We start from the raw sequence: 19,237 nt of genomic DNA, 5'->3' as shown, positions 1-19,237 counted from the left end.
CTGGCTTTCAATTTCATCAGAAAATGTGCAGAAACCCATAGAAGTGAGTGCAAGAACAAAAAGCACAACTGAAGTACAACTTCCAGAAACATTTCATATACAGAAGTTAAGGTAAAGAAATGTATCAATCAGGACTCAGAAAAGAGCTGTAAGAGATTATACTGCAAAGCTCCCATAAACCCATTGGAGTATCAAAGGCATGAAAAACGCAAGGATTAAACAGCCACTGCTTCAGACTTTACATAAAGAATTCAAGTTCACAGAAGGAAACAGAAAACTGTCAGATGCCAAATACACTGAGCAGAAAAGCACACTGTTAAGAGTAAAAAGCTACCTTACCTTGTTGAGAGCTACTATAAAGGGGCATTTCTTTGATTTCAACAGATTTATTGATTCAATTGTCTGTGGCTCCAAACCATGCATGATGTCAACTACAAGTATAGCAATGTCACAAAGTGAGCTTCCTCTATTTCTTAGGTTGCTGTGGCATTAAAAGAAAAAACAACCAACCAAAACAGACAAATCAAGTCATGTAGCAACACCAAGTACAACATCAAACACACCAACCAACAAAATGCTGAAGCTGACCAAGTAATTTTTCCCTCAAAAATGTGAACTCTATAAAAACATTTAAACTGCACTTCTTAAATTCCATTTAATATCTTATTCTCCCAAGATTTCTCATATTATTATATATTTTGCAAGTTAAGATTTGTTCTGATTTTTTTCTGAGCAAGAATTGAGACAGTTACAAGTGAAAAACAGGAGTGCAAAATCTGAACAAGGGTATTTATTACACAATTCTACATAACACCAAGATTAGACACCTTTGGTGCCAAACAAAACCCAGTTAGAAGATGAAGAGCTGTGAGTGGTTTGATGCCAAGGAACTAATCAGAACATTACCAAATACCCAAGGCATGGCATTTTAACGCTTGCAGAGGCTAACATCTGAGAACATCACATCAAATTCTTAATCCTTCAGTTTGGATATTTCATCCAAGCACTACCTCAGTGAGTACAGCTATGCATATCATGTTTTTAACTTAGAAGCTGATTTAGCAGCTTGCCTGCACACCACTGGTGATCCTAGAGAGCATATGACCTCTGCTGAGACTCAGCTAACTCACGCAATTGGTAACTGCAGTCTTCTTGATTCAGTTAACTGAGACACTATGAACTGAAGGCTACAATAGAAGTTTTCACAGCAGAGTACGTGGGTCACCTGAAACCCTCACCTTTTCTTCTCCAGCTTCTGCTTCTGTCTTTCCTCTTACACTAACTATTAAGAAAAAAAAGTTATTTACATGTTTTTGAAAAATATTCATGGCTCAATTGCCATGAAGACAGAAAATTAAGCAGATCTAAAAGGCCAGCAGTTAACCACACATAAAAAGCAGCTGCAAACTAAGCAAATCCACTTATTCTTGTACTTCAGGTTGTCTGGGTTTTTTCAAGTGAGAAGAAACACAACAGATTAGGCAAAGATCTAGCACTTTGCTTAAAATATATCCAGATGCTTTGGCCATCACTTCTGGGAAGTACTATACTACGAGAAAACATTAATTACCTGAAAGACTCATGTCCTGGAGTGTCAATTATCAGCATGCCTGGAATTTTTATGTTCTCTCTGTCAAACTAATATTTCACAATATTAGTCATCTTGTAAAGATTACACAAGAAAAATAGCAAACTGCCTAAGAGCTGGCAGCATTACTAACAGCCTTCACTTCAAAAACACAAATATACTTTAAGAAAAGCCAGCACCCTCCATAAGCCAGATCAGTCAAAGCTCATTTCTCTATACAAATATTAAATAAATAAAATGATGCAGCACACCCCCCCATGGTATCAAGCAGCCATAAGCTCAGCTGAACTTTGTAAGACAAGGCAGCCTACAGAGGAAAAAGTAGTTCTGACTAGTGAGATTTATCATCTTTGTCTTGGAAGAGTTCCTTCTTCCCACTCACTGGACATTTTTAATAAATAGAAATCTTGGTAAAAGCCATCACTACCAAGGTTCTTCAGTCAGCTGCTGCTGCTGGCAGCGAGATGAAATACAGAACCCAAAACAAGCAATACGGAACAGTTACTATTTCTGTTAGACAATGGAATCTATCACCCAGGAACTATCCCAGTTTCAGCAGACACAGTAAGAAGGTAAGTTTTAAACAGAAAAATGCATTCAGTTTCCAAAGTCCCAATTTACAATCAAAGTATTGACGAAGAAGCAGTCTATGTACACATACTGTCTGGAACAGAGTAAGCAGTATTTGTGTATTTTCCTGAAGAAACAGCAATTCATTAATTGAAACCAAACATTATCAACTAAAATGAAAAATGAAACAACCCCCTTTTGGCGGAGGGCACAGGAATTAAAAAAAACAATCAACCCCAATATTAGAGATGAGGTAAAAGTGCATCTGCCCATGTCAGGAAATCTCACAAGGCTAGTGAGAGCTAGCTAGCTAGCTAGACAAGACTAGTCTGCATTTCATATCCAAAAAAGCCCAAAACCCACCATCAAACAGTCTTTAGCATGCTACAACTCACATTTTTCACCATCTTGGTTTGCTCATTAATAGCTTCCAGGGGAACATTCGTCGCACCGATCTGCTGAGTGATACCACCAGCTTCACTGTCCTGCACATGAGTATGGCGGAGCTACAGACAGAAAAAAAAAGGAGCAGAAACACTTACATGTAAGAGGCTAAGGTAATCTCTGAGTACACTTTAACGAAGTCTATTTTCAGTCACAATAAACACATGCAGAAGCAAGATGCACAGGCAGCGCTTTCACATTCCATATCTTACCTTATCTAAAATTTTGGTCTTGCCTGTGTCTACGTGCCCCAGGACACAAATAACTGGTGCTCTGAGCTTTTCAGTGTTCATGTTCTTGCTGTTTTCAGCTCGTCGCTTCTATGAAAGAGACATAAAAATGGGTAAGTATAAATCAAACCCCACAGCTCACCTCACATCTTACTTGATTACTTGATTGTGGGCATTAAACTCTCAAGGCAACTCAAGGTTCACCACCCTTCTTTTGGCAAGTCAAAAATTTACAACTAACAGTTAAGTTTTTGGTTGGTTGGGTCTGGTTACAGTCTAGTAGACTAAGCTGTTATATCCACCAACATGTAGCTTCATGGATGGTGCTTTCTGAATAAGCATCTCGGGTAAGGAAACCAAGGACACTAGCAGCCACAACAACGCTGAACAATTCACAAGTACAGAATTTAAAGCTCTACAATATCTACGTGTAAAGGCTAAAAGCCTTTTCCTCCAGGAGAGGGAGAGGTGGAGGGAAACAACATCAAAGAGCACATTCTTTGTGATCAAGTTGTCTAAACCCAATTACTTCATCTTCAGGCAAAAATCAAGTATTTTTAATTCATTAACCCAAATTCTAGACCTACTTAAGTATTAGTCATGACACAGCCATCATTCTGACAAATACAGTTAAAAGGCTTTTCAATGAGCCGAAAATTAAGCTGTTTCTTATACAAACACAAGAGTCCAGCTGTTCAAGTAAAGCTGTATCTTAATACCTCAATTCTCCGTTTGGCTTTGTCATAAGCACGCTCTTCCTTAGTGCGATCATCATCAGAGTCATATTCAGAATCAGAGCTAATTTCCTTGCTAGGCTTTTTTTCCACAGATTGTTTTCCAATTGCTTGGGAATCTGCCTCTCTCTCATCTGAGGTCTTTTCATCCTCATCTTCACTCCCTTCACTATCTTCAGATTCTTCACTCTCTTCTTCCTCATCTTCCTCATCTTCTTCCTCCTCCTCTTCTTCATCCACTTCGTTTTGTTCTTTGACTTCAATGTGGATAGGCTTGCTCTCTGTCAAAAGAAAAAAAACAAAACCTTATGTAAAAATGCTTTATTAAATTCACCCTTGTAGGGGAGGGGAGAGGGCACCAAAGAAAAAAAAAGCCCCAGAGACTACTATAGAAGAAGAGTGAGGACTGAGAGTAGGTTCCACTCAAGAAGTCCTAGTCAAGACTTTTTCAACTTTCAATATAAAAAAATTAGTGTTTCATGTTCAGAGCTGCCGACTTGTGCTTAGAACCTGTGCAAGCAGTGAGTCTGGGGTGGGAGGAGGAATGACATTATCAACACACCTGCACTAGACATCATTTGCAAATATGGAGATGAAGTGACATTATTTAAAACTGTGTGTACTTGATTAAGGAACGAATGTACCAACACCTTTAAATGCCAAAATACTCCAAATTCAACTAAATATGGATTTCTATGTATTACTTATCAAGAATACATAGTTAAGCAGTAGTAACAATCAGAATAAATGGTCTGTCTTGCATCTTTAAAAAAAAAAATCTCATCTTAAGGTTTTCCTAGACTGTTCAGAGAAGAAATATTTTCCAGGGGAATCCTTCCATAAGCACACAAAAAGAGCTATCAAAATAGTAACTCTTTCTTTGAAAGCTTTCCATTTATCATACTGGCAAAATCAGAAGAGATAAGCTAATGGAGACTTCAAAGCCATGCATTCTCTTCCTTAGAGAGCTACTAGGAGGCTCACTGCTCCTAGAGATTAGTTATGTCTCCTTACTATGCTGAAAGTCCATCAACTTAGTAATACACCAATTCCCAGGAAAGCTCCTTTCCTGGATCACATCGGCAGATCCTTCCAATCAGGCAGTCAGAAGTGGGATGTGATGCTCTCCCCAGGACAGTGACACCACACTAAAACCTTAAAGAAGGTGAGCAGCCCCTAGTACACAAAGTAGTCCAGCACCAGAGGAACTCATCTGTGCTGAAATAAAATCCCTACCACTTACATATATGTATATAAAGTATTACATTTGAAAACACAGGGGCTCAGGCAGTCAATAAATACCTGATGAACAGTCTTTGATCTTAAACGACAAAGACCCATCATGGAAGTGCTAAGAACAGTAGCCAACTCCTGTTCAGGAAGACTCACAACAATAGTTTTCACCACCACTGAAAGAAAACACCCCAACTTATCCCTGCATTCTTGCGCAGCTCTAACTTCCCCAGAAACATTGCTGTTGGCCGCATGCAGAAAACTGGCTGTGGCACAGAAGTGCAGGAATATGAATGTTCTGACAATTCTCTCTTTCACACCTACCTCTCAAAGCAGCAATGAGAGGAGGTAACAAGAACTTACTATAATGCATGCACACTAACCTTCACACCATCTTAGTTCCCCAGCTCTTTGAGAAGTTGTCTCAAAGGTAGTCTCCTAGATGTTGCCAGATTTGTGTGGCAAAACTGCTACAGCTTTGGAACGGGTACTAGATAAATACAGTACGGTAAAAGGTTTCCTGAAACTCCCAGAAGTGGTTTAAGCACAAATTAAGAGGAGAGGATTTTTACTCCCCTTAAAACAGACAAAAAAAATCCAGTTATGTTGTAACTACATATATTCCATGTAGTTCCCAAGGATCTTCTTGAGCGGTATTTGTGCTGTTTCTGAAAGCTCTGCCTTTGAGAAGAGGACCTGGTACCTCTATCATCACACCTGCCTCACAATTTATTTAATGAGGCAGGGGGAGAATCTAAAAACAATATTGTTTTCTACAGAAACAAGAGACTCATCAGCCCAAAGAAGCCTCTTAATCGGAGAAAGCATCCATTTGGTATTTACATGCCCACCTTTCTCTCCATCTTCATCACTAACCATAGCTTCCCAGTCATCCAAACCACCATCTTCTGTTTCTTCTTCTTCCTCCTTTTCTTCTGAAACTAAGAAAACCAACATTAAAGAAACAGTCCAGCAACTTCAAACCTTTTCAGAATCTCCTTCCTTTGACATACTGACAACTGCAACTTAGGAGTTTGCTGCTACCATAACTCTACCAAATTATCTCCATGTTGCCTAAACAGAAAATGTTGCATACTGAAGAAATTATCTTCAGTTCTCTTCACAAAATCATATAGTGCTAGCACCTTTGCCTAGCAAAACATGGTTTTGAAAGACATAGCTAAACTGCTCATTTGGTTCCTGGTCTGCATAGCAAGCAAGTACCTGCACAATGCACATCACACAAACCTCTGCCACACTCCTTGAAAGGAGCTGTCCAACCATTAGCCATGTGTAACAAAGTGACAGAGAAGAAAGAAAACAAGTTGGGTTGCAGTATTGATTTTAATTAATGGGAAAGAAAAAAGCTGCCCATAAAAAGTGCGATTTTAGGACTCCCAGTACCTTAAAATAATTATATCATAGATTGCAGAAGCATTAAATGTATTCATTCCAGGAGGAATTAATTCAGATAATATAAAGAGAATCCAGCTCTTCATAAAGGACAAATGGAAAAAAAAAAAATCTTTTACCCTTCTCCAAAAGAGGCATTAAACTATATACAATATAGATAGTTTAAAATATATACAATATACAATATTATATATAAGCTATATATAGTGTGTGTATATATATGCAGATTTATAAAAGATATATATATATATATATAAAAAAAATGTTGCAGCACATGGAGTGTCATGGAATTTCAGCTCTTAGAAATGAAGAGAAAGCTCCAAATATTAAATTAAAATATTAACTGGAAATAATATTCTGCCAGTAAGCCTTTGTCTTTTACGGCAATGGAACTGCTCCTTCAATGGATAAGTCAAGCTAGAATTAGAGTATACCTTCAGCTTTGTTTTCAAAAAGCTAGAAATCTTGTCAGTATTTATCTAGCTTAAGCATAAGGGTAAAAACTGAAACAGTCTCCTTGCTGAGGAGGAAGGCCAGTACAACATGATTTTGCCAAAACAAGTACTGTGTGTAGGCAAAAATGAGGATAACAAACACTTGCTGGGCTGGTACTCAGTTTCATAAGCTAACCCGTATCCACTGCATTCAGCACTTGTGAAAACAAAACATTTGGAATTTGTACAATCCCTGTGAATATTGCAGTATCAATACTAGACACAGCGTATTTTTTCCCTACCCCCACTCAACTGCTGACAAAACAGCCCTTTAGAAAGCAAATGGAAAGTCAAGAGAGCTAATCATAAGGCACTGAAAGGGCTTGAGACAGTTGCCTAAGCCAATCGAACACTGGAGTTCACCAAGAATGAGGGATCTTTACATTCCCATTTTGAAGCTTCATGCTTTTTTAGTCCATAGAATTCCATCAATTCCTCCCTTAGGGAAAGAAAAAAACAACCCAGCAACTACCTCAAGAAAGGATGGCCACTCACCCCCCATCCAACAAGGAACAATACCTACCATGCAATACTGCCACAAAGTCTAATGGGGTTTATTAGCATTATGACTAACCTGGCTCTGCCGGGAAAGGAGTCTCTTCTTCTACTGGTGGTTCCAGTTCTACAGCATCTTCAGCTGGGGAAGTCACCTCCACAATTTCTGAAATTGCCAGAAAGCAAATCGGTTGCTACATCCTTCCAAAGTGCAAACCAAGTTAGACATACAGCTTCACACTGAAGTTCTATTTTAAGTTGTGCTATTACAAGTAAACAAAATCTGAAATTACGTAACACCAAACAACTCCCACTTACTGAGTTAAAACAAAAGTTAGAGCATGTGGCTTATTTGCAAAACATCTGGCTTTCTAAGCAGTTAAATAAGTTTATGCAATAGGTCCATTATCGGCTAAGAAGATTACTATTGCTTTTGAACATTATAAAAACCCTCACTTTCTTTAAATGACAAGGGAAAATGAAGTAATGAATTACCCACTCTTGCTCTATTGTTCCATACGAAAAAATCAAAATCACAGATATAATTCTGTTAAGCACTGTTCTCAATTCTTTACACACACTCCTTAAGTGGTAAGCAGCCACACAACTTATGCCAAATATTAAAAAAAAAAAAAAAACCCAGCTAAATAACAAAAAAGCTGAATCAAGGAGGTTTTGGGATTGTTTCTGTTTTAACTCAGGAATAGTCTTAAGAAGAGCCACAGTAACAGCCCCACCCCAGAAAAGCCACAAAGCACAAGAGTAGAAAGTTCAACACATTCAATCCATGCCTGACCAGTGCAAGCTCTATGAACTACTCACACCCTGGAAACTGAAAACTGCTTTTATATACAAGAAAACAAGCAAACAAATTGCCTCCAACTTAAAAGTATTAAAACTAAGATCAATCCCCTCTCATCCTGGAACATTAAGTTAAACTTAATTATAAGTCATTACTCAGACTACATTGTATTTAACCTACACAAGCACACAAAGCATTCAACCTCATCATTGTAAAAAGCTTTTACATTCTGCATATCCCCAACATTTAGAAATTCTGAAGAAAATACTGAAGTTAAAGAAAAGAATTAAAAAAAAACCAAACTTAATCCTTTGGTTTACAACAAAACAAAGTGAGCAGCCTTCAAAAAGAACTTTAAGATCTTAATGCACCAATACTTGCACATGGGGGCAGGGATGTCAAAAGAACCTCAGAGGCACCCTGAAGTGCACTGGTTTAGGATTAGCTGATTTATTCCACAAACACTTCCGGAAATGTGACTGATCTATTAAGTATCCCCATATGCAAACCACACCTTCTTTATTTTCTGGCTGCTGCTGCTTCTTTTTCTTTTTGTCTTCATATATTGGCCTCTTCTTTGGCACAGAGTCTTTGGATGGCACTTCAACACCTGCAAAACAGAAATTGTTAGAAAGAAAATAGATGTGATTAGTTACCAAACATAAGTTTCGGTTTAAATGACAACATGCTTTCTAGAACTTCCTAGGAGGAGGAAGGGAGTGGAAAGTAGGTTCAATGCATATTTTATCTTCTTAAAAAGACTGATTTTCAAAAGCTGCAAAGCTTGAGCGAAGTGTAGATCTTCAGATATCCTGAATAGTCTCAAAAAGAAGACAGATTACTAAAGGGAAGAAAACAACCTGATCCTAAGACTCCAGGTTTGAAGCTTTTCTAGATTTCATGAACACACACACACAAAGCCTAACAGTATGTGTCAATTTAAAGTCTGCCATGGTAAAACTCTCCTAAAGCCAGTTTGCCAATCACCCCTGTTTCAGAAAATCTGGAGCAGTTAAGAGGAACAGCTTTTAAACACTTAATGTTGTTAAGTAGATAGTATTTTCTCTTTTGCTCAGTGTTAGGGAGGGAGCTGTCTGTTATTTTTAACAACACAGATGGTTTTAGGTATTAAGATACACCATCAATTCATTAGCTTCATCTTCACCTGTGACATTGGAAGGGATTCAGTTAAAAACAAGAACTTCAGTGCAAAAACGAATTAATAATTCAACTACTGCTACATCGTCTAAAAATTCCTTTAAGTCATGTGTGACTTACAGTGTAGATTTGACAAAAATCCAGTTGTGGCAACACAAATAGAAAGATTCTAACAACTACAGCAACAACTCAAGATAAATGGCCTTTGTGTATTTTTAAGAGCTCCAAACACTTTACTAGCTACAGAGATTCCTACCCTTATGCATCCACCTAGCAGAAGTGTTAGATAGCGTTCCCCAAAAATACAAAGGATCCTCAGAACTCAAGAACTCATTTCTTTCTTTAGCCACAAGTTACCAGGAGCAAATTAGTATATGGGCTTACAACACACTGGATACATTTATTTCATTGTAATGGAAACACTATATTTGAGAGAAAAGCTGGAAATCTCCTGTTACACCCTTTTCCAGAAGCAAATGCAAGAGGATAATACACTGTCCCCATGGACTAACTAAACGCAAAACAACGCGCTTGCTTAAGTGAGCACATGAATTGATTCACAATAACGCAAGACCTGCAGTACAACCCATCTGCTTTTATTAGCCTTTGGACTAAGCAATGGAAGGAAGTGATTTCTCCTAAGCTCCTTAAATAACATCTTTAAAAAGCAAGTGAAATATAAAATATATTATAAAATATATTGAAAATTATAAAGTTGGATATACAAAGTGTAAGATGAAAATATAGACATGAAAAGGGGAGTGTCATACACACTGCCTTCCTAGACAACAAAGGAGCTTCATACGGAATTACTCAGAACTACCCCCCAGCTTCAGATAGAAAAAACATACACAGAGAAGGAGTACGATTTACTAGTAGTAGTAGTATTAAGCTTTATTGCTTACCCTGAGCTTGCAGTAGTTTAAGAGTAGCCTCCGCTCTGGCTCTGGCTTCTCGTTGAGCTTTTGTTAAAAGTTTTCCCTCCTTCTTTAATCGCTCCTTCCTCTCTTTTTCCTTCTGTTTCTTTCTTTCTTTCCTCTCTTGCTCTAATCGTTCCTAGGAAAAGGTTGAAAAAAGCCATGCAGAAATGTTAAAAGCATGCTTTACACAAAAGTTGGCCACGCACATATTCTATTGATGAGAAACATTATGAAAGACTAATCCAAGAGCTGCACCAGCCTGGGGACAGGTTAAGATTACCCTGAGGACAGAATAAAGGAGAGGGTAAGATACACAGTACCTCCTCTTTGCGTTTTGCTTCTAGCTCCTCCAGTCGTCTTATACGTTCTTCCTCTTCTCTTTTTGCCCTTTCCTCCTCCTCTTTCATTTTAGCTAAGGCTTCCTGCATAGCTTTAACTGTAGCTTTACTGGGACCCTTTTTCTTCTCTTTCTCTTTTTCTTCTTTCTCACCTTTCTTTTTTTTCTTGTCTTTCTTCTTTTTGTCCCCCTCATTGTCATCAGCTACAGAAAGAGACAGCAAACATTCAAAGACCTGAGAAATTTTAAAGATACTTTAAATATAATTAATATTTCAAAAATAGTAAGTAACATCAACCAAGAAACTATCTAAGCATTTCGTAATGAAAAAATAAAACTCTCTGAACTTATAAAGTCAGGGCCTGAAGTCTTAAAGTAGCAGAATAACTGGGAAGTGAAAAGTATGTTTGCAATACAGAACCATAACCACATACTGCAATAAGAATTCACCATCTGGCTCTTGTTTTCCCATGTACCTGAACAAACTACAGGCCACAAAAAACAGCCACATGGGAGCCAACACAAAGAGGCAGAAAAGGCTATCAAGTGTCTAGTATTCCCAATTCAGAATACAGCAACAAATCATCTTCACTGTGTGCAAACACTTTGGCCTTGTAAAAGCTACAGTGTTTAAATTACAGTTTCAAAAAAATCACATTACAAACCCTCTGTTGCTGCAGGAGTCTCGCCAGGGGTTGCCAGGACCTCAGAAGCCTTATCTTCCGCTTTTTTTTGAGCTTCCTTCGGCTTGGCTGGTTCTTTAGCACCTTCCAGTTCTTCCTTCTCTTTCTGCTTCCTCAGTTTGGCTTTTTCTTCCTCACGTTTTTTCCTTTCACGTTCTTTTTTTTCTGCCTTCTTCTGAGCCACTGTTTTCACTTTGAATGAAGGTTCATCATCATCATCCCCACTTTCTGCAGCAGGAGTAGACTTCAGTTTCTGGTTTTTCTTTTGTCCTTTCCTAGACTGGGAGACGTCATCTGATTCATCACCACTCTCACCTGTAGACACTGCCCCTGCACGGTCTCTGCTTTTCTTAATGTTAGTTTCATCTTCTTCTGACAGATCATGCTTTTTATTTGACTTCTGAGTTTTCCCTTTGCTTTTCTTAAGCTGTACTTCATGATCATCATCATCACTGCCAGAAAGCATGTCTTGTTTTGCTTTCTGAGCTTTTTTAGATTTTTTATCTTTATCTTCCACTTCCTCACTGTCGTAGTCATTTTCCAGATTGGCTTTTTTATTTTTTCCTTTCCTTTTTTTGTCTTGTTTTGATAAGCTTTCTTCATTGTCATTTTCAACCTGGTAATTAAACAATTCAATAATCAGCATTGAAAAATTACTCGCTATTGTGAGCTAAGTAGAAGTACTGAAAGATGTCAAGAAAGACTTTTCTTACTGAAGACAAAGTGTGAAAGCAGTAGCTATTCCTGCAAAGTGTACTATGCCTCAACCCACAATTAAAATTTATTCTGATTGGCTTTGAGTAATTATTAGTATGAAGATATGGCTTCTGGTAAAATCTCTCACCAGTTACTTTACTAGGAAAATATAATCAAGTATAATTAAAAATACATGCATGTCTCACTACGCTACAAGACTAGAACTTCCCTGGGACAGAGGTGCCTTGTATTTTACTGTGTCCTACTAATGAGCCCAATTCCCCCTCAGTGTTCACCTTTCCTGTAGAAGGTTCCCTGTCAACTTTCCCTCCTTGCGCCTCTATTGACAGCTCTTCCAGCTCCTTCAGGATATCATCTTCACTAAAATAAGAAAAGTTACGGTACTTAAGTAATTGAGTTTTTGTTAAACGGAATAAAATAAGACAGATAGAAAAAAAAAAAAACCAAGCTTACTCAAAATCCTGTTTCTTCTTCTCTTTTTTCTTTTTGCCTTTGGATTTCTGAGGCTCTTGCTCCTTTGCAGCTCCTGCACCCTCTATCTCAGCAGCAAGGGCATCAATATCAATATCATCTTTTGCACTAAAACACAAAAGAAAAGCAGGGTTATCAAGAGTTCCAATGTTAGGTTTATATAAGAAGAAGCCATCTGCATAAAACAAAAGCTTCAAAATGTAAAATTCCAATCGCCAGACATCAGCATCACAAGGGGAAAACCCACATTTAACAAACCATTATACCCTATTACCTTATTCCACCCATCAGGCCAAAAAGGAAAAACTCTTATGCTGCTTGAAGGGAGGTGGGACAACGAAATATGTCTCTCCTGAAACACTGGGTTTGAAATGTTAGATGTGAGATTTTATAAAACTTCCTGGAAAAATGTAACTAGACTCTTTCACTTTGTTCCTACAAGAGATAAATGGTTTAGCCCTTCAAGTCACAGTAATGACAGTAGGTGTCATTAATAGTAAAGCAGGCCCCACAATCAACACCTAAAAACAAAGCACAAATAGAAAAAAACTTCCAATTTAATAACCAAAGTTCGATTAAGAAGCACTTATCTGCCCCTTTAAACACCTTGTGTTTGGCAAACAAAAATACTATTGTATATTTATTTAGCAAGTGGAAGTTCTTCACAGCTTCCAAGTTGTAACAGTTGCCTATGCTTTGCCTTCAGACTGAAAAGTTTATCTTTCAAAAATAAAAGTAGTCACGGAGGAACAGTTCAGTCCTGAGCCAGACTTTAAAGCAGATCAGAAAAAACACCAGTGCAGTTGGCAATCAATCTTTTCCACTACTTACTTTAGTATCACCTCTCCCAAGCCTAAAGAAAGCCAGAAGTTTCACTAGACACTTGAAATATGCATCCTTACTCATCAGATCTCATGATAGCATGTTTCTCTTTCAAAAGCATTTTCATTTTCTAACCTCTCATCTGCAACTAAACACAAGTGGGGTTTTTACTATTCTTTATCAACATTTGTAATTCAGGTACACTTTTTTCTTGACTTGTACCACAAGAATTGAGCAAAGACTAAGCCTAACGTGCAGAGGTTTTTCCACCTAACCACACTCACTACAATTGTGAGAAAGGAGACCTACCTTGATATTTAGAACCCTAGTACTCAGGTCAAAATTGGTCTATTAAAGTAATCAGTATTATTTTACCAGATCTTGATTTAATTTTTTTTGAAGCTGCAAGATGCATCTAACTCCCTCTTCAATATGTGGGCAGAAATCTGTTCTTTGTCTCACAATCTCACTGTCTCAATTATTACCAACCACTAAGGGCAAATAAGCAAGACACGGTGTTGGGTTTTTATTTTTTTGAAGGCCAAGGTTGATTATTTGTACTTAAGATCTTAAATTTTCTTGCTTGTAGACTGAACAAACCAAATAATGAGCATCACAATGAAGCACCTTTATCACCAGAAATACTCTATTTTCAGTCAAGAGAAGAAAACCCACACCTTAAATGTACCTAATAGTACTACTTCTGTGCTGAGTAATACATTTCTTTGAGAAATGTAACTCTCAAATAGTTTTCTAAACCAATCCCTACCACTTCAAGAGGAAACAAACTTTTTGGCTATTTCCATCTTAAGAACAGCTGACTTCACTTTGCAGCAACTTAAGAGCTGTTTTTATAAGCAATTTAACTGGCTGTGCACCAGTAGTAGCATAGACAGCCAAAATAAAAATGTCACCTAGAGTTAAAGCCCTAATACCAGGCTAACCACATTACATCCAGACCTACACACAGGCCCCTAATTTCTTTATGCATTAAGTGTAGAAATTCAGTTTATTAAGCACACTTGCTTACCTCCTTTTACTTTAGGAGTTAATGGAGAAGATCAAGTCAAATTCAAGCTTGAAATAGTTTGAAGAGCCCAAAATACAAGCTCCACCACTGCTTCTTCCATGGCTGTACTGCTCCCACTACTGCAGGATCTTAGCCATATGGCTGTACAGATACTAAAGAGCCAAGTCTTTCAACAGCTTATATTTTACATGGATATTCTCAAGGCTGACTTTTCACATAGCAATTTTGCAGAAAGTTACGTCCAAACATAAAACACATGGGTTTTATGCTACTAGCAAAGAGGATACTTAAGAGTTTTCCAGGATATGGGCTTTAAGGGGTGAGGAGTTATTTGTTTTCAAATCAACACACTTTAACTGAACCTTGAAGAAAACCTTTTTGTGAGGGGGAAAAAAAAAAAAAAATCTCTGAAACACTGAAAAAAAAACCATAAGCAGTAAGCTTTAACACCTACCAGCAAGAACAACTTAGGAATAATAATGAAGACTGAAGGACCTTAAAATCATGTAATTCCAACCCTCTGCTATTGGCAGGAACAGCTTCCACTAGACCACGTCACCCAAGGCTCTGCCCAATCTGGCCTTGAACACTGTCAAAGAAATCTACACTACATTTCCACTTCCTAAGAAGTGACACAGCAACCTTCAAACATTTGAGCCTCAATGAAATGAAAGTAAAATTAAGGCTGCACACACATAAACAGCAATATATAGAATTACAATTTTTTTTAAGAAATATAAAGCAAGAACATCATTGGAAAGCTAAGGAATTCAAATAGTCTTCCATTACTATGAGTTTATTCCCATACTGACCTTGAATTTCCTTACCTTTAAAAACTCTAATAGTATTCCACTAGGATTTCATAATAAAAGAAAGTTGGAAATAAGACTGAGAAGGTGCCCTCCCTCTCTTCCTGAGTGATTCTTAAGTCATAAGGAACCCACTGCACCTAAGACACAAAACAGGAGAGCTTCCTTCCTGTTGGCATTGGAAGATACATCTAGGAACTCTTTCCTGTAAACCTTTTCAATTAGTCTCCAAAAGCACGCTTCAGAAACCCAAACACTCTTGCAGAAACTTCCTCCTCCAAAAGGTCTCCACATAGCCTCTCTTGCCCCTCCACTTAGCCTTCTGCAAGGGTCTCAATCCCAACACTAAGAGTACCTGATACAGGAACCTGACAGCACCACTATCCTTAAACAGTTTTCAATTCTGACCTCAAATCACTTTCACATGAAGACTTTATCTATAGACTTCAGAGCCTTGCTATCTTGGGCCATTCGAGCCTATAATGCTTTGGGCTCAAGAGAGGCTTGCTGTTGACCAGGTCTGCACACCAAAATAACCAAGTTACTCGCCTGATTTTCTTTTGTCTGTTTCAGAAGTGAAATCTGAGCCACCTTTTTTTTACTTACATACTTTCGATTCCAGCCTCTATTTTTGCTGCCAGCTATAAAGAGAGTTCTGATATTGCTAAAACAGCATTTCAATGCAATAAATACAGCAGGAGTTTGGTGTGTGCACTTCACTCAAACCTAAACAAACAATTTTCAAAACATTAAATGGCCACAGACATTCCTCCCTGAAGAGCTGTGCCTAATACAGAGCAAGCTCTGCAGAAAAGACACAGCAGTCAGGCTAATTAAAGGAAATGGCAGGAATCAATGATGAGTGTGCAGAGATCATGTTATTTCAGTCACCAAGCAAAACTATTTTTCTTTAGAATCACATCACTGATTAAAAGTCTTCCCCTATGCAATTTCACTGCCTTTTGCCATTTAAGGAATGTAACACTTCAACATATTCCAAAACTGTTTAGAGGTACCATACAGAAACATTCACATACTTTATACTGAAAAATACTGACCTTACTGCTTTAGAAATTACATTAAGAAATCATCTCTTACCCAGACGGGTTCCAGTAAAGGCTACTGAAAACCTGCATTTCATTGGGAAAGCCCCTTATGAACAGATTCCTGAATATTCACTGGGTCACTAGTTAAATGCTGTGCTAGCTAACACACCATTCTGTACCAGACCAGGATCAAATATACACAGAGCACCCCAAGTAAGTATTCAGATTTTTAAGATGGGTGTAGGCAACAAAGGAAATTCAACATCTCCTCTCATGCAATGAAAGCATCTAATCAGGCCAGTAACAAAGTGACACTCCAAAACCCAACCTAAGCTACTGTGTAAAGCAAAAACAGCAACAAATAAAGCTACAATCACAAATCCTGCCTGCCAGAGAAATTATGAAATGTTTTCAGTGTGAAGATTTAAGCAGAGTTAGGAAATAAATGAAGAGCTGTCACCTACCGCTGCTCAGTCAAATGGAAAAAGATAGCCAATAGCTCTCCTATTTATAAGATCCCACACAATTGCAAGCTATTGAGTCAGAAAAGTGGAAAAGCCTCGTGACTGATAGATGCACAGTCTGGAGAAAAAAAAAAAAAAATACACTGCAGTGTTTCTCTTGCTAGTGCAGCAAGGAAACAATATTTAAGACTAGAACCCCAGTTAAAACAAAAAATAAAATCCCTCAGCTAGTATATAACATCTGCTGAAAAAACATGAAAATAGCACATACCTTAAGGTGTTAGACTCTTTTTACCTGGGGGTTGGGCAGAGTGGGTGAGTTTAAAACATGAGAAACAAGCACAGTTTTGGAGCAAGTTCTTTTTCTGATGCAATGGCCTGCAACAGCCAGAACCTAGAAATTCCCTGTGGAAGCCATCATGAGGCCAGAGTTCACCCTCACACAAGGTTTACATTAATCCTAGTTTCCACATACTAGGGTTTCTGTTAGTCTTAAGGGCACACTTCGCCATTTTGCTTACAAACACTTCAATTGTAAAGTCTTATAATTTCTAATGCTTTCTAACAACAAGCAAGATGTATGTTTGAACTTTTACCTTTTCTTTGGGAATCGGGTATTACAGGTGCAAATTAGCACACATTTCACCAGAAAAGAAGTTATCATGGTCCAAATCAAGATTTAAACTTACAATTCTGAAATATGTTAAGAAGCTCTAATGGTTTCTAAGTATCTCAGAACTGTTACAGATACATTTTACTTATCTATCATGTATCTTCCATGGAAGGTTAAAAAAATTACTCCAAGTACTAGCATAATTAATATATTCATCAATAGGGATTTTCATAGCATGAAGCTTCCACAGAATCATAGAATAGTTAGGGCTGGAAAGGACCTTAAGATCATCTAGTTCCAACTCCCCTGCCATGGGCAAGGACACCTCCCACTAAACCATGTCACCCAAGGCTCTGTCCAACCTGGCCATACTAAGGACAGATACTGCATGCAGTACAATCTCTTTAAGAGACAAATCTATGCATAGAAACTTGAAAGACTCCCTGGGCATTGCCCCAGGAAGCAAGGCCAAATACAGGGAAGATAAGACTACAGCTATCGAAGTATGAGTCAATAGCCTTTTAGCATTTTAATTTGTGCAGTGGACTTCCGCAGCTGACATGCACAACTGCCCTTCGTTGTCAAACAAGCTTCTCCAGCTTCCCATGCAGGTTCTAGGGAAGGACAGCATTACAGGTCAGTTGACACCAACAACATTTCACAGACACTCTGTGCTAACAGACAAGCATATTAGCATGATTACCACACAGGCATGTCTTCCTCATGCTCTTTCCTAAGACCACGAACAATTACAACTTTGAGTACATTATAGTACCCACAATACATATCCCCAAAAACAGGGTAAAACTTCACTCTAAGCTGGCACTTTGCATCTACATGTGACAGAGATGACATCCTGACTAGGCAGCAGTGAGTTAAAGAGCAAAAGAAACTATTAATCTATATATGAACTGCAAGAGTGGAGCAACAGGATTCATTAACAGTATAAAGGAGATGAGTTGCCCACATTTATATCAATTTAACTCTAGTGAAATTAGTTAAATAAAACTGGAGAAATTAAATGGCAGAATCCAGATTAAAATGAGGACAACCCCTACTGGAAATCCAACTTTGCAAACAAAGTCGACAAGGAAACACACTCCTGCTGCAACTAAAACTAAAAAGGAGTATGTAGACTCAAAAGGTTACTTTTTGATCCACTGCACTGACCAACACAATTACTAAATCTTGCCTTCACATTGCAGCTAAGCCAAGTCAAAACCAATCCTAACTAAAATATTTTGAGCATAATTTAAACTGTTTCTGTAAAGATGAAGTTGAAATGGCAGAAAATGTTTGTACAACTAAAAACAGACTAAAAAACATTTATGTGCATGGGGCAGAAGAGTCACTAAGTTGACTCAGCAAGAAAGCTGCACCACTAACGTGAACTCATTGCCTGCATCCCTGCATAATCAGAACTCCTTTTTGCTGAGGCAACTTTGGAGATATTTCATCATTTACATCACACCAGCTCTTCTAACCACCTTCAAAGGAACATAGCTGTCATTAAGTCATTTTCTTTGCTTAGAAATAAAAAATCCTTGAACTTCAAAAAGACTGAAAAGAAGCTGAACCATCTGTTTCATTTTGCAATAGTTTTAGATCAAGTAAAGCTAGTACTTCTAAACAGGTCTTTACCATTACTCCCCTAGAGCACCTCACCCATCCTCTATTATACACGGGTCGCAAGCCTGGTAATAGGATGCATTCCTAAATACAATAAATTCCCAAATTAGCAAGTTACCAGTGCTGAAGGATATATTTGTAGGTTTTTTAACTTGTAGGTACTATGATAAATAGGCATTCTGTCTTTCACCAAAGTTTATTTTAGAGCAACTGGTTTAAAATGCTACAGAACATAAAACATTTTGGAAGCAATTATTTAATTGCTCAAAACCATGTACCACCAGCTTGTTCTTGAAGTGGGTTATGAAACTGAAAATGCAAGTATCTGCTGGCTCAGCAATGCCATTCAAAACATGAAACAAAAGCTATGGTCTTTTTCCTCATCCTTACCTATCAAAGAACATGAATACAGCAAACATATTTTCAGAGTAGAAGCAGCCACCTTGATTTCCTGCTGAAGACATTTAAATTTCATATGACCGAGAGTCTGAAATTCAGGAAGAACTACACTCCTTCCTCAACCCAAGAAGTGAAG

At 37.9% G+C, this 19,237-nt stretch overlaps 1 protein-coding gene across 8 annotated transcripts in view; it reads right to left on the bottom strand.

The window, feature by feature from the left end:
- EIF5B (eukaryotic translation initiation factor 5B) overlaps window positions 1-19,237 on the bottom strand; it is a 38,755-nt gene that overhangs the window by 10,765 nt on the left and 8,753 nt on the right. For 4 of the 8 annotated variants that reach the window (XM_080612780.1, XM_080612783.1, XM_080612786.1 and 1 more), the window contains 13 exons: window positions 12,272-12,397; window positions 12,094-12,178; window positions 11,084-11,717; window positions 10,402-10,622; window positions 10,067-10,217; window positions 8,518-8,613; window positions 7,281-7,367; window positions 5,651-5,740; window positions 3,552-3,847; window positions 2,815-2,922; window positions 2,554-2,664; window positions 1,571-1,638; window positions 340-481 (listed from right to left, as the gene is read on the bottom strand). In XM_080612780.1, coding sequence (XP_080468906.1) covers window positions 340-481; window positions 1,571-1,638; window positions 2,554-2,664; window positions 2,815-2,922; window positions 3,552-3,847; window positions 5,651-5,740; window positions 7,281-7,367; window positions 8,518-8,613; window positions 10,067-10,217; window positions 10,402-10,622; window positions 11,084-11,717; window positions 12,094-12,178; window positions 12,272-12,397 — 2,215 coding nt within the window. The remainder of the gene's footprint in view (window positions 1-339; window positions 482-1,570; window positions 1,639-2,553; window positions 2,665-2,814; window positions 2,923-3,551; window positions 3,848-5,650; window positions 5,741-7,280; window positions 7,368-8,517; window positions 8,614-10,066; window positions 10,218-10,401; window positions 10,623-11,083; window positions 11,718-12,093; window positions 12,179-12,271; window positions 12,398-19,237) is intronic. The other 4 variants (XM_080612782.1, XM_080612785.1, XM_080612787.1 and 1 more) reach the window with 3 other exon arrangements.

This window comes from Psittacula echo (genome assembly GCF_963264785.1).
Source record: "Psittacula echo genome assembly, chromosome: 3".
Lineage (NCBI taxonomy): Eukaryota > Metazoa > Chordata > Aves > Psittaciformes > Psittacidae > Psittacula > Psittacula echo.
The sequence above is the reverse complement of the archived record's forward strand: the minus strand, read 5'-3'. Positions and strand labels throughout refer to the sequence as shown.